Below are 12,712 nucleotides of genomic sequence, written 5' to 3'. Positions count from 1 at the left end.
CAGTAAAACGGCAAGTCGTTTGTCTCATTCAAACTACTTTGCAGTCTCCTCCTTTCAGTGAACACAAATCGCGACACACCAATGGCGGCCACAGAGGAAGAGATGACGCCGACGACGACGACGACGACGACGACGAAGGAAGGCGCTAACCTATTGGGGAAGCCAAAGTACAAGAAGCTGGAGAACGGGAGATTCAGATGCGTGCAAACGGGCCACGAGCTGCTCGAGAAAGACAAGAAGGTCTATTCAGAGAGCAAACGGTGCCGTTTAGGGCTTATCGACCACGCCTTATCCCACAGCAAGCCGCCTCTTAACTTGTTTGAGCAAGATCCCACCTCTCGGTAATCTATTTTCAATTTTGATTGAATTAGGGTTTAGGGTTTTGTTGGATTTAGGGTTTAGATTTGGGAATTGTGCTCTTGCTCAAGTAAAGGTCTTGTTTTTATGCGAATGTAATGCACAAGAGAGATTATTATTACAAGATTTTGAGTTGTTGGCCTGTTTTGTTTTGTAGTTCAAAGCTGTTGTGTAAGCTTACGGGTGATACGGTGAACAAGACTGAGGAGCATATTTGGAAGCATCTCAATGGACGGCGCTTTCTCAACAAACTAGGTTTGTGATTTTGAAGGTTGATGATAAGGTATTGATGTTGTTAACGGTTGTGTTGTTGTTGTTTGTGTGATAGAGGAGAAGGAACGAGAGAAAGAGTGTGGATCTGTTCCTGAGGAAGGTGGTGAAGCTGTGGCGAAAGAGGATGGTGTAAAGGAAGGAAAGAAGAAGAATAAAAAGAAGAAGAAGAAGGATAAGAAGAAGAAGAAAAAGAAGGAGTTAGATGAAAAGGAGGAGAGGAGTGGAGAGGATGTTACTGATGGAGTTGAGAATGAAAATGGTGAAGAAGGTGAGGAGAAAGAGCTTGACTTTTGGATGCCACCGGATGGAGAGAGGTGGGACTTTGATGATGGAGGTGACCGGTGGGGATCAGATTCTGAAGAGGAAGAAGAGGAACCAATAGGTTTGTTTACTTGTGTGTATTGTATCCCATTACTTCTGCTTTTGGTATTATGGATTCATGTTTAAGTCTCAATTGTTTTTATTAAAATGCGAAATAGGTGAAATTGATGAAGATGGCGAGGCTAGTTTGGATGACTGCATAATAGGTGAAGTTGATGAAGATGGCAAAAATAGTTTGGATGAGACTCCTGAAAGGTACCATGAATTTTTCACCCCTTTTATAATTTTTTTGCTAACTGATGACCGTGGGAGTATCTAAGTTTTGTTTGACTCGGAAAGTAATTTACCTTTTAGTTTAGATTTGATATATACTGATAGATAACAGATGAGCTGTGTTGAAATAAAGTCGGTGTAGGCAGAGTTAATTCAGTGATTTGAGGAGTTTAGTGACAACATTTGTGTTCTTTAACAGTAAAAAGAGGAAACCTGAAGAGCTCAGTTCCAGTAGCCTTCCTTCCTCGAAGAAGAAGAAGAATAAGAAGAACAAGAAGGTCAAAACAACAGCGTCATAAGTTATATCCGATCTCTCTCTTTCTCTCTTTTGTTCTTCCCTCGTTTGTGTGCATTGGCACTTTGTACTCTGTTTTTTTCAATTTATGGGATCAGTTTTGATATTATTTACTGGTGATAGAAAACGGGTTAATGGTTCTTTTGAGTCGATGATCCGAATCATATAACATTTACATATTTAATAAAACTGTCAAAAACATTAAATTTAGAGATGGTTGTTGAATCATAATTTACATAGGTTCAGCCAGTATAACTTATGGTTTTGGTTAGGTTTAAGTAATTAATTTTATACTCTAGTTATTTGGATCCATAGTGCAGTCCACGTATTATCTTGTCTGCTCCTGGAAAAGAACGGTCACGGGTACATTTTGTTACACAAATAGAAGTTAAGTCCACTGAACTTTCACGTGTGGTGTCTGATCTCTAAAGAAAACCAAAAGGATGTTATACCGAGATTAAGACAACCTCAATGATAATTCTAAACATTTAAAAAAAAAAAAAAAAAAATCTAAACATTTCATAATCTGAAGACTAAATTAAAAAAAAGGAAAAGGAAAGGAGAATAATTATTCTCTCGCTCTAAAAACATCATCTAATATATTAAAACAGAAGTCATGACTTCTTTTATGTGTGATTTTTTAGTTTGGACAATTCCTAAAAAATATCATACTTTACATAAGTTCATTATTATAAATTTTAATATCTTTATCTTTTTATTTGAAATACAAATGAATATATTTAAAATGTTCTAACAAAATCTTTTTAAAATCTTCTTAGAATCTTTTTAAATTTACTTTCGAAAATTAGTTAGTTTTAATATAAATTATCATAAAATATAATTAGAAATTAAAAATGAATATAGTTTTGGCTTATAAACGAAAATTTAAATAAAATGAAATTAATTAATTTCAAAAATACATTTACTAATAATTTTTAAAGATTTTGTTAGAAATAAATATTTATTTTTATTTTAATTTTTTCAAATTTGTTTTCTAATAAAATAAAAATCATGATTTTGATGAGTGATATTTTTATTTGGACCATCATTTAAATTTTCTATTAAATGTATATCACTAATGCTAATATATATAATATTTTTAACTACTTTAATCATAATATCTTTTATATCTTTTAATTTTAAAAAAAATAAAATAAAATTCTAACAAATCTCTTGAAAAAGATTATAATAAGATCTTAATTGTCATAAATTGAATATAAATATTTTCAACTAATTTTGTAATTAGTAATGAAATGTTACTAAAAGAACAAAATTCTATCCTATTTTATCAATTTTATAATAATATCTATCATTTTAAAATAAAAACGTTATATTGAACAAAATATGATAAAATTATTTTAAATAGATAAGTTAACATATTTTATTTTCATAAATATAAAATATTTATGCTAAAAATATAATATGTTGGTAGAACGGGTTAATATTAGTAAACTATATAATACATGTATAAAAATTTAACTTATATTAAACTTTTTAATATACAGTAATTTATTATATAAAATTAATAAACATTAAAAATTACTAAAAAAATCTAGCGATTTGAATTACGGATCATGATTATAATAAATTAAATACAAAATTGTTTTCATATATGTTGTTTCATGCATTAAAAAATTTAGTTTAGTAATCAAACGCAAATTCAATAGGACAAATATATAATAAGCAACATATATATGTGATGATTTTAATTTACAGCATGAAAACTATAAAATTATTATATTTGGCATAATTATACAAATATTTAAATATGTGAGTAACATTAAAAATATATAATAATTATGTAAAATAAATAAATAAATATATATATATATATATATATATAAATGTGAAAATATATACCCGCACGGTTGTGCGGGTGAAAATCTAGTTTTTACTTATGTTTAAGTATTGCTTAATTTATAAACTAAAGAATTGATATAGTCAGACTCTTTGGACTTTGCAAATCCACAATAAAATATTAGGGCCAATTGTTTTTGGAAGAGTGAATAATAATTTTAGTAAAGTGAATCATAGAAAATATCCGCCATAAGCGTGCTTCGCAATTTATTTAAAAGAAAAGTGATTTATCATTGTCGTAATGATTTGATAGAAGAAACAAAACAACAGAGATAGAGAGATAGAGAGAGCAGAAAGTGAAACTGCTTTCGATCAAAAAATGGGAAACTCTGCTGGATTTGGATCGAAGGCAGCTCCTTCACTCTGATTCATCTCTTCGTCAAGTCCCAAGGTGACTCTTTTTCGTCTCTATCACACTTCTCGATACAAAAACGGGTCACTGGTGTTATGCTTTTTCCGCCAAGTGTCGGCAGATTCAGTCTTGGTTCAATTCGGACAGTGAAACTAATTGTAAAGTTCGTAGCTTTGTCTGAAAAAAACTACTCTTTCACTAATCCTCAGGTTATAGTATTCCACAAAGTTTCTGACTTTTTTTTCTGGGATTCATCAATATACTCTAAATGCCAAATCTTTTATCTTTTTCTTTTGTAGGTTACTAAATTGACCTTGAGAAGGTTTGAACTGAATCCAAAAGGTTTTACCTTTTTCGAGTTTGATGGGGACAGGGAACTCTAAGGAGAAATGGAGACAGCGGTCTTCATCATCGTGTAGGTCATCTTCATCACCATGGGCTTCTCATCAATCCTATCCTCAGTATCCTCCTCCACCTTCTTATGCTCCACCTCCTGAGTTTGCACAACCTCCTTCACCTTCGTATACTACTCAGCCTTACTCTCAGCCGCCGCCTTCTCAAAGTTATGGCAATGATAAGAAGAGGTTGGAGCGCAAGTACTCCAAAATCTCTGATGATTACTCCTCTTTGGACCAGGTGACAATTTTAATCTCTAGTTTGCTTCTTGATGATTACAAAGAAAAAAAAGCCTCACATTATTGTTCTATTTCCTTTAGGTGACGAAGGCTCTTGCTCATGCGGGTCTAGAATCTTCAAACCTCATTGTCGGTATTGATTTCACTAAGAGCAACGAGTGGACAGGTCGGTGAGATTGCAACAACATTCTGTCTTTTAGTTGTAATGTATAAAATGATTTTAACACTTTATTGTTGATAACAGGAGCCAGGTCCTTCAATAGGAAAAGCCTACACTTCATAGGCAACACTCCCAACCCTTATGAGCAAGCCATTGCTATCATAGGAAGAACCTTAGCAGCCTTCGACGAGGACAACTTGATTCCGTGCTATGGATTTGGAGATGCTTCAACGCATGATCAAGACGTGTTTAGTTTCAATCCAGAGGAAAGGTTCTGTAATGGGTTTGAGGAAGTGCTTGGTCGGTATAAAGAGATTGTGCCTCAGCTTAAGCTTGCAGGTTTTGTTTCTTTTTTCTTTCTTTGGGGATTTCAAATGTTAACAAAGATGTTAATTTGAAAAATGTTGGAACATGTTACAGGTCCCACCTCGTTTGCTCCGATCATTGATATGGCCATGACTATTGTTGAGCAGAGTGGTGGCCAGTATCATGTCCTAGTGATTATAGCAGATGGGCAGGTATGAACACTACTGTTATGATCCTCTGTTTCTTGATGTTTAAGAAATCGCTAGCCTATAACTAGGCGCTTTATAGAGGATTTTAGTAACTATGCTAGGCTGATTATAGAGTCTAGGTGTAAACAAATTATTGATTTATTATATATATATTTTAAATTTATTTTAAGATATTTTAGTTTTTGAGTTTAATAATAAAATGATTGTGATAAGTTATCAGAATTAGATATACAAAAAAAAATTAGACAAATTTGTGTCTAGCTGTTTTTTGAACATTAAAAATCGGTCTAGACGAGGCTTAGGTCTATTCAGCAAAGCAAATCGAATCTAAACGAAATAATTTTCAGAACGACTGATTAAAAAATCGATTTAGGCACCCACCTAATCAATAATCTCATGTAAAATGCCTAACTAGTGTCTAGCTATTTTTTGAACATTGTTTTTTTTTTGTGTCAATGACAAGAAGCCTTTATTTATTGACTGGTTACTTCAGGTTACAAGAAGCGTTGACACTGAAAATGGACAGTTAAGTCCGCAAGAACTGAAGACTGTTGATGCTATCGTGCAAGCAAGGTTGTAATATTGTCTGAATCTTTCCACTTTGTTTGAAGTTATCTCTCTTTGTATCTGATTTGATTTTTGTTGTATAAGGCAGTAAGCTTCCTCTATCAATTGTCTTGGTCGGCGTAGGGGATGGACCATGGGACATGATGAGGGAGTTTGATGATAATATTCCCGCCAGAGCTTTTGATAACTTCCAAGTAAGTTTATCTTTAAAAGCTAAAAGACGTCAAAGATGGATGTCATTTTATGTGATGTTCTGTTTCTAGTTCGTCAACTTCACAGAGATCATGGCAAAGAAGAAAGCTCAGTCATTAAAGGAAACAGAGTTCGCTCTGTCTGCTCTCATGGAGATTCCTCAACAGTACAAGGCCACCTTAGAGCTTAGCCTTTTAGGGTAAATCCCTAAACATAATAGTTGTCAACTTTCTCTTCTTTGTTAACTTTTCTTTCTTGCAGGAGAAGAAATGGGAAGATCGCGGAACGGTTCCCACTTCCACCTCCAATGCAAGGTGGAGCATCGTCCTACAACAAGCCAAATGCTAATCGTGTTCCAAGTTTCAAACCGAGTGTACCTTCTTATCCAAGTGAAAGCTATACTGTAAGGTCTAGTCCTGCGCCACCCGCTACAACCTCAGCTTCTGATAACCAGGTACTTTAAAAAAAAAATTCTATTTATTAAAATTATATTATAACTAAGGTTCGAAAGTTCATGTTATTGGTTCTATGTAACAGATATGTCCGATTTGTTTGAGCAATCCTAAAGACATGGCATTTGGTTGTGGACATCAGGTAAATCCTACAAATATAATGTTAATCTTCTTCTTTACTAAATCGATTGAAACATTAAAGTAACTTCGTTTTAATGTTTTGATACAAGACTTGTTGCGAGTGTGGACCTGATCTTCAAGTGTGTCCAATTTGCCGTGCACCGATCCAGACAAGGATTAAACTCTACTAACGAGTAGAGATCAGATCGACAACCCTTCTCTACTTGTTCATCTTCTTACAATATATTTTGGGAATTTAGTTTGATATAACTTACTGAGGTTTCTCCGAGAATGATCGGATCTTTCATGTAAAAAGAATATATGTGTTAACTGTATTCGTTTATTCACTCTGCTTTGAGTAAAAAAATGCTGTTATCAGTGTGTGATCCTAAGTCCATGCAAGTTAATCCTTCTTCTCTTAACAATAAGTGTGTTTTCGACAAATCTTTTCAAGTTCATAATGGTAACTTACCCTCTACATTATCTCTTCCTAGAGTTATCATGTAACGACCTTTAAAAGAAAACACATCAAATATAAATCGGTTCAGTGTTAGGAGACAATATTGTAGACTTGGGATCCTCTTATCTTTCTAACTACATCTGGTTATGTGTTTGATTTGTAACTTTTTCAGCAAAAATGTAAAATAGAGATACGTAACGTAAGTAATTCAATCATTCATCAATGGATAGTAAACGACAAACAAGGAGTTGAGAACTTCACTCACTAACTTAATCTAGTGGAGCATTACCATTAATTTTAAAAATTGTTCAAACCGACATTACCAACATAAAAATAGAGTCAGCTCCAACATTATTCAAACAATATACATGAGAGAAAGAGCAAGATTGAAAAGAACAGCTAACTAATATATCAATATCATACACGATTTTGCTACGGAAGCAACTTAAAATACGACATAATTAAAACGCTAGATTTTTAGTTTCTGAAGGTTAATTTAAATTTCAATATCAGATGGATTCATTTTTAACGCAGCTAATCTTCATGGATTTAAGTTGTTGGGTCGATCTCCAAAAGCATGCCTCTCTTGAACTCTACGTAAGGATGCGCTATTGGCATTTCATCTGACTTGATTTTCCACCTACCAATGTACAAAAAGTTTCGACATGAGCTAATGGTAATTTTGGAAACTTGAATGGTATAAAACAAATCTAACTATGAATTAAACATACTATGATAGATGATTATGTCGGATAAAGAGTCTAAATCATTAGAGCATGATTAAAGGGGGTTCTTAGAGTGAAGTTCTTAATGGAATATAAGAAACCGTCTCTTAAATTTAAATAAAACAATTAAGAACCGACTCTTAAGTTTTTTAGTTAAGAGCCGGTTCTTAGATTTTTTTAGTTAAAAGTTAAGAGACATTTCTTATATTCCGCTAAGAACCTCATCTTTAGAATCATCTATTAATCATACTCTTAGTTAACTAGAGAGAGAGAGTGATTAGAGGGAGACAAACCTATAAGAGAGGACAAGATGATGAAGGAAGAAAGCTATCTGGAGTTTTCCAAGTTTACCACCAGGACATACCCGTACTCCTCCTCCAAACGCCGTCGTTTTCTTATTCATCTTCCCCTTGTCCTATTTATATAGTTTTCAAGAAACAACATTAATTTCTTCTTTCAGTTTACTTTTATTTCTGCTTACCATTTGAATGCATCTGTTATAAATATTGTACTTACAGTCCATCTCATGGGATTAAATTCATAAGGATTTTCATGGAGAGATGGATCAAGATGTACTGCTGTGAAAATAGGAAACACCTTCCATCCCTTTGGAATCACATATTCTGCTAATCAAAAGCATATTGCAAATTTAATTTAATATTTGCTTTTAATTAACTAGTAATTTTTTAAAAAAAATAAGATGATTAAAGTTAATTAACCTTTGAATTTAATATCATGGGTAGTTTTTCGATGTACCGTCTTGACGATATTTCCACATCGCAGTGCTTCAGACATCACCTGTAAATTCGATCGAATTATATAAAAAGTACTTGTAAAAAGAACACATTTAAAAACTAAAGATCAATATATATCCTATGATTTTAAATTAGTATATAAATATTTTAACTTGTTTACCAAAACATTTTTGATAAAAGAAAAAAAAACGAAAATGAATTATGGGATCGGTACACGTTGGGTGAATTCCATCTTCTGATAATCTTCCCAGTTCAAGAGTTCTTCATCTCCTTTCTTGGCTCTAATTGATTCATGTTCTTCCTGCATATATTCACATGCATGGATAAGCTAAGCATTGCAAATATCTATAGATAAGGAGAAAAGATATAAGAACTAAACCTTGAGTTTTTGAAGATCATTTGGTGATTTTGCGAGAAAATAGACAACCAAGGAAAGAAGAGTGGCACTCGTTTCAAAGCCTCCAAGCAAAATGTCCAATACAATACTAACTTTCTCTTCATAATTTAGATCCTCATTTGACATGATCACATCTAGAAAATCTTCTTCTCTTAATCCTTTTTTCATCTCTTGTTCTCTTTGTTTTATCATGTCCATAACCCTCGTGGACAATCTCTTCCTAGCCTACCAAACATTGAAAATAATTGATAACTATATATTTGTTCCAAAAAAAAATTGATAACTATATATTATATTATATTAAATTATATATGCTATGCAACTGCATATATAATGTGTCTTTTTTTTGTGACACCAATATAAATGTGTCTATAAGTAAAACGTACGAAAATGCCTGACGCATATATAGCTTTTAACCCCCACAAAATGGACATAGCTGAAGTGTAAAACCCTAAAAAGTGGATTTACATATTTTAATTCTTACAAAATAGCTCAGATTTTATATTTTAAACGCAAAAGGAAAACGTACGACAGTTTGAACAAAAAAAAAATCAAAACCTTAATCCGTGAAATTAAAATTTCAATGAGGAGGTTAACTTTTTTGTTATCTTGGAGGATTTAATGTAATAGGATTGGATCTAACCTTAATTGCGTTTGTATAGGCCGTTCCTGGAAGCGGTACTGGTAACGATACAAACCCTTTCATATAAGTTAAAAAATCTTGTAATACATAACGTCTTGCTGGATCTTCTGGTTTGATGCTCAATAGTTGGTTTACCATAACACTCATAGTAAACTGAATAATTCAACCACAAGAAAGATACCAGAATCAAAAAAGATATACTAAATGAAGGTTAATGACTCTATAATAATTGATTACCATTTTAACTTCTTTATGGAATTCGATTTCTCGGCAATTTTTCCATGACTCTAGCATCGATATAGAGAGGTTCTCTGCGCAGAGAAGAAACTCGGGTTTCGACTTTGTGAGATTGATGAAGCTAATGATAACATTTTTTAGTTTCCTGTGAATTTCTCCGGTAGCTAGTAAGAGGGAATATTCGCCGAGAATGTCATGCATCGCTTTTGGATAATCCGATGTAAATAACTTCCCTTCGTTTTGAAGTATGAACATGTTGAGTTCTTGGTCACATGACACTATTGCTTTTCCACCGCATAGATTTGACATGAAAACTTTTCCATACCTGAAAAAAAAAACAATTTTTAATGATCTCCAATTTAGATAAGGTATTATCTTGTATTATTACAATTACAGATTTACAATATCCAACTTTTTTCTATTGGATTTCTTTTTATCAACAATAACCAAAATTTGGTCAGAAAACAAGAATGTCATATATGCATAAATTCAGAGAGATTTCTCTTGCACATAGAGTTTCGTTTGTATTACTATGGAGATTATTCTCCAATCAAAATGAAATTGCTTCTAGTTTTCTGTGATATTTTTCGGGGCAATTTATATAAACAAGATGATCAGTTAAAGAAAATAAGTCATTGTTACCGTGAAACACGTTGTTGCAAGAATGTGCCAATGGAGTCTGATCTATGAGGTTTGAAGAAAGAAATGGTTTCTCCAATAAACGGCCATCCCATGCTACCACTTAGCGATGAGTTATTATCTTTTGTTTCATTTTGCTTAGATACTGAAACATAATGAATCAAAATTATAGAGAGGAAGACAAATCCTAACGATAAAATGATCGATAAGAACAACATTGTCTTTCTTATTAGACTGATCCTATTTTAATGAGTGTGTCTCTTATAATTCTATATCTTGGTCTATATACCTCTATATATACACATACACAAGCAAATACTAGAAAGAATCCATAGTGTAAATTTCCCTATTCTTTAGACAACATAATCAATTTTATTGATATTTGTCAAAAAAAAGCATTGTATTCAATGAAACAATGATTACTGGTATGTAACATATGTTAGAAAGAATTTTGACATGTGTCAGTAGGGTGATATTTTGTTTTTTTTTTACCAAAAAAAAAGAAGTACATTGTATCCAAAGGAAACGATGCTTATTCTTGTAAGGGTTGTTAAAATTTGACATGTGTCATTACTGTATAACTTTCAGATTTTCCACACTACACATTTGGAATCAAATCAATGAATAAAGACAATGTCTGTTGTTGTTAAATATTTATGTGTCATTACCAAATAGTATTGACTTTTAAAAATATGTACTAGATTTTGATTATAATATTATGTATTTTTATATAAAATAATCTAACATATTTTATATATTTGTTATGTATTTTTATAATTTGTATATATATTTTTATGTATTTGTTATGTATTTAAGTATGTTTTTTGATTACATATTTTTATAATTTGTTAGTATAATCTTGTTCAAATAATTTATCTAATGAAAAAGGAAAAAAAATATAACTACATGTATTTTGAATTAATAATTCTCATCTTTAAAGATATGGAAATATAGAAAACTAACTAAAATAATAATTTGATCCATTTTTACGGGTAATAATGTAATAGATCCGGTTTATTAAAGCTGTAAACCAGAAATAAATTTGGTGTCATACAATTAAAACAATTTCCTATGGTCAAATTTCAATATAAGAAAACATATGAATATATATGTTTTTACCGATGACATCTTGATCCATTATATGGATATGGTCAATTTTAATATACCGAGTTCTAATTGAGAGGAGGTGGCGTAGGAAGAGGGAAAAAATGGTCTTCGTTACAGCGAACCATTACAAACAAGTAAGTCGTCCCAAAAGTTTTCCAGATCTGAAAAACCTGCATATTAAATCCAGATCTGAAAAACCTGCATATTCAAAAACGTTCAAATGGCTTAAAAACATAAAAAATGAGTGGGATAATTTTATGGATATTTGATTAATCTTTCAGAGTTTTTCATGAACATGTTGTATTTTAAAATAATTTTCATAAAAACTATTATTTTTGAAAAATTTTCACATATTAGAGAAATACTGTATATTTGAGTTTATAATTTATAAATTAGGATAACAAGAATATTTACAAATAATTTATAAGAAAATTATTTAAAAATACTATATACAGATTATTTGGGTTTGTGATTTAGAAATTGAAAACTTTAGGATAGATGAGTATTGTTTATAAATGATTTGGGTTTGTGATTTAGAAATTAGGATAACAAGAATATTTTAGTATAGATGAGTATTGTTTCAGAATTTTTCATCAGTATATAGTATTTTAAAATAATTTTCTTAAAAACTGCTATTTTTGGAAAGTTTTCAATTTTCCAAGAAATACTGTAGATTTTGGTTTTTGATTTAGAAATTAGGATAACAATAATATTTTACGATAGAAGACTATTCTTTCAGAATTTTTCATCAGTATATAGTATTTTTAAATAATCTTCTTAAAAACTGCTATTTTGGAAAGTTTTCAATTTTTTGAGAAATACTCTAAATTTGGGTTTGTGATTTAGAAATTAGGATAACAAGATTATTTTAGGTTAGATGAGTATTGTTCAGAATTTTCATCAATATATTGTATTTTAAAATAATTTTCTTAAAAACTACTATTTTTAGAAAGTTTTCAATTTTTTTGAGAAATATTGTTGATTTGGGTTTGTGATTTAGAAATTAGAACAACAAGAATATTTATGGATAGATGAATATTCTTTCAGAATTTTTCATCAATATATTGTATTTTTAAATAATTTTCTTAAAAGCTGCTATTTTTGGAAAGTTTTCATTTTTTTGAGTAATATTGTAGATTTGGGTTTGTGATTTACAAATTATGATAACAAAAATATTTGTGGATAGATGAGTATTCTTTCAGAATTTTTTTATCATTATATTGTATTTTAATAATATTCTTAAAAGCTACTATTTTTGGAAAGTTTTTATTTTTTTTTCAGTAATATTCTAGATTTGAGTTTGTGATTTAGAATTTAAGATAACAAAATTATTTGTGGATAAATGAGTATTCTTTCAGAATTTTTCATCAATATATAGTA

The 12,712-nt window shown here is 31.0% G+C and overlaps 3 protein-coding genes across 6 annotated transcripts; 2 read left to right on the top strand and 1 right to left on the bottom strand.

Moving 5' to 3' along the window:
- The first annotated feature begins 50 nt into the window (after positions 1-50).
- On the top strand, positions 51-1,729 carry LOC103850929 (surfeit locus protein 2). The gene is made up of 5 exons (XM_009127728.2): positions 51-341; positions 515-612; positions 686-1,012; positions 1,110-1,206; positions 1,424-1,729. Exons 1-5 carry the CDS (start codon positions 82-84, stop codon positions 1,521-1,523), a joined length of 882 nt encoding a protein of 293 aa, XP_009125976.1. The 5' UTR covers positions 51-81; the 3' UTR covers positions 1,524-1,729.
- A 1,780-nt stretch (positions 1,730-3,509) lies between these two features.
- LOC103850928 (E3 ubiquitin-protein ligase RGLG2) lies at positions 3,510-6,757 on the top strand. Of its 4 annotated transcripts, none has more exons than XM_009127725.3 (11): positions 3,510-3,767; positions 4,028-4,364; positions 4,445-4,529; positions 4,608-4,862; positions 4,944-5,041; positions 5,532-5,611; positions 5,694-5,799; positions 5,869-5,996; positions 6,059-6,251; positions 6,335-6,391; positions 6,480-6,757. In XM_009127725.3, the coding sequence occupies exons 2-11, from the start codon at positions 4,092-4,094 to the stop codon at positions 6,558-6,560; spliced, it is 1,356 nt and encodes a 451-aa protein (XP_009125973.1). In that variant the 5' UTR covers positions 3,510-3,767; positions 4,028-4,091; the 3' UTR covers positions 6,561-6,757. The 4 variants fall into 4 exon arrangements, with proteins under 4 accessions (XP_009125973.1, XP_009125974.1, XP_033141388.1 ...); XM_009127726.3 differs by having other exon boundaries at positions 3,559-3,767; positions 4,088-4,364; XM_033285497.1 differs by having other exon boundaries at positions 3,562-3,891.
- Positions 6,758-7,120: 363 nt separating this feature from the next.
- On the bottom strand, positions 7,121-11,742 carry LOC103850927 (cytochrome P450 724B1). Its single transcript, XM_009127723.3, has 9 exons — positions 10,229-11,742; positions 9,587-9,911; positions 9,350-9,502; positions 8,689-8,931; positions 8,524-8,610; positions 8,274-8,352; positions 8,071-8,177; positions 7,848-7,969; positions 7,121-7,469 (listed from the first exon to the last, which is right to left on the bottom strand). The coding sequence occupies exons 1-9, from the start codon at positions 10,441-10,443 to the stop codon at positions 7,379-7,381; spliced, it is 1,422 nt and encodes a 473-aa protein (XP_009125971.1). The 5' UTR covers positions 10,444-11,742; the 3' UTR covers positions 7,121-7,378.
- Between the last annotated feature and the right edge of the window lie 970 nt (positions 11,743-12,712).

This window comes from Brassica rapa, chromosome A02 (assembly GCF_000309985.2).
Source record: "Brassica rapa cultivar Chiifu-401-42 chromosome A02, CAAS_Brap_v3.01, whole genome shotgun sequence".
Taxonomy (NCBI): domain Eukaryota; kingdom Viridiplantae; phylum Streptophyta; class Magnoliopsida; order Brassicales; family Brassicaceae; genus Brassica; species Brassica rapa.
The sequence above is the reverse complement of the archived record's forward strand: the minus strand, read 5'-3'. Positions and strand labels throughout refer to the sequence as shown.

What these genes read in the sequence shown, in the direction of transcription:
- LOC103850927 (XM_009127723.3), bottom strand. Translation starts at nt 10,443, where the DNA reads ATGTTGTTCTTATCGATCATTTTATCGTTAGGATTTGTCTTCCTCTCT. An exon ending in ATGATCTTCAAAAACTCAAG is followed by an intron (nt 8,611 to 8,688) that starts GTTTAGTTCTTA and finishes GAATATATGCAG; the next exon opens with GAAGAACATGAATCAATTAG. An exon ending in AGATGGAATTCACCCAACGT is followed by an intron (nt 8,353 to 8,523) that starts GTACCGATCCCA and finishes TCGAATTTACAG; the next exon opens with GTGATGTCTGAAGCACTGCG.
- LOC103850929 (XM_009127728.2), top strand. Translation starts at nt 82, where the DNA reads ATGGCGGCCACAGAGGAAGAGATGACGCCGACGACGACGACGACGACG. An exon ending in GCGCTTTCTCAACAAACTAG is followed by an intron (nt 613 to 685) that starts GTTTGTGATTTT and finishes TTTGTGTGATAG; the next exon opens with AGGAGAAGGAACGAGAGAAA. An exon ending in GGAAGAAGAGGAACCAATAG is followed by an intron (nt 1,013 to 1,109) that starts GTTTGTTTACTT and finishes AATGCGAAATAG; the next exon opens with GTGAAATTGATGAAGATGGC.
- LOC103850928 (XM_009127725.3), top strand. Translation starts at nt 4,092, where the DNA reads ATGGGGACAGGGAACTCTAAGGAGAAATGGAGACAGCGGTCTTCATCA. An exon ending in GATGCTATCGTGCAAGCAAG is followed by an intron (nt 5,612 to 5,693) that starts GTTGTAATATTG and finishes TGTATAAGGCAG; the next exon opens with TAAGCTTCCTCTATCAATTG. An exon ending in TTAGAGCTTAGCCTTTTAGG is followed by an intron (nt 5,997 to 6,058) that starts GTAAATCCCTAA and finishes TCTTTCTTGCAG; the next exon opens with GAGAAGAAATGGGAAGATCG.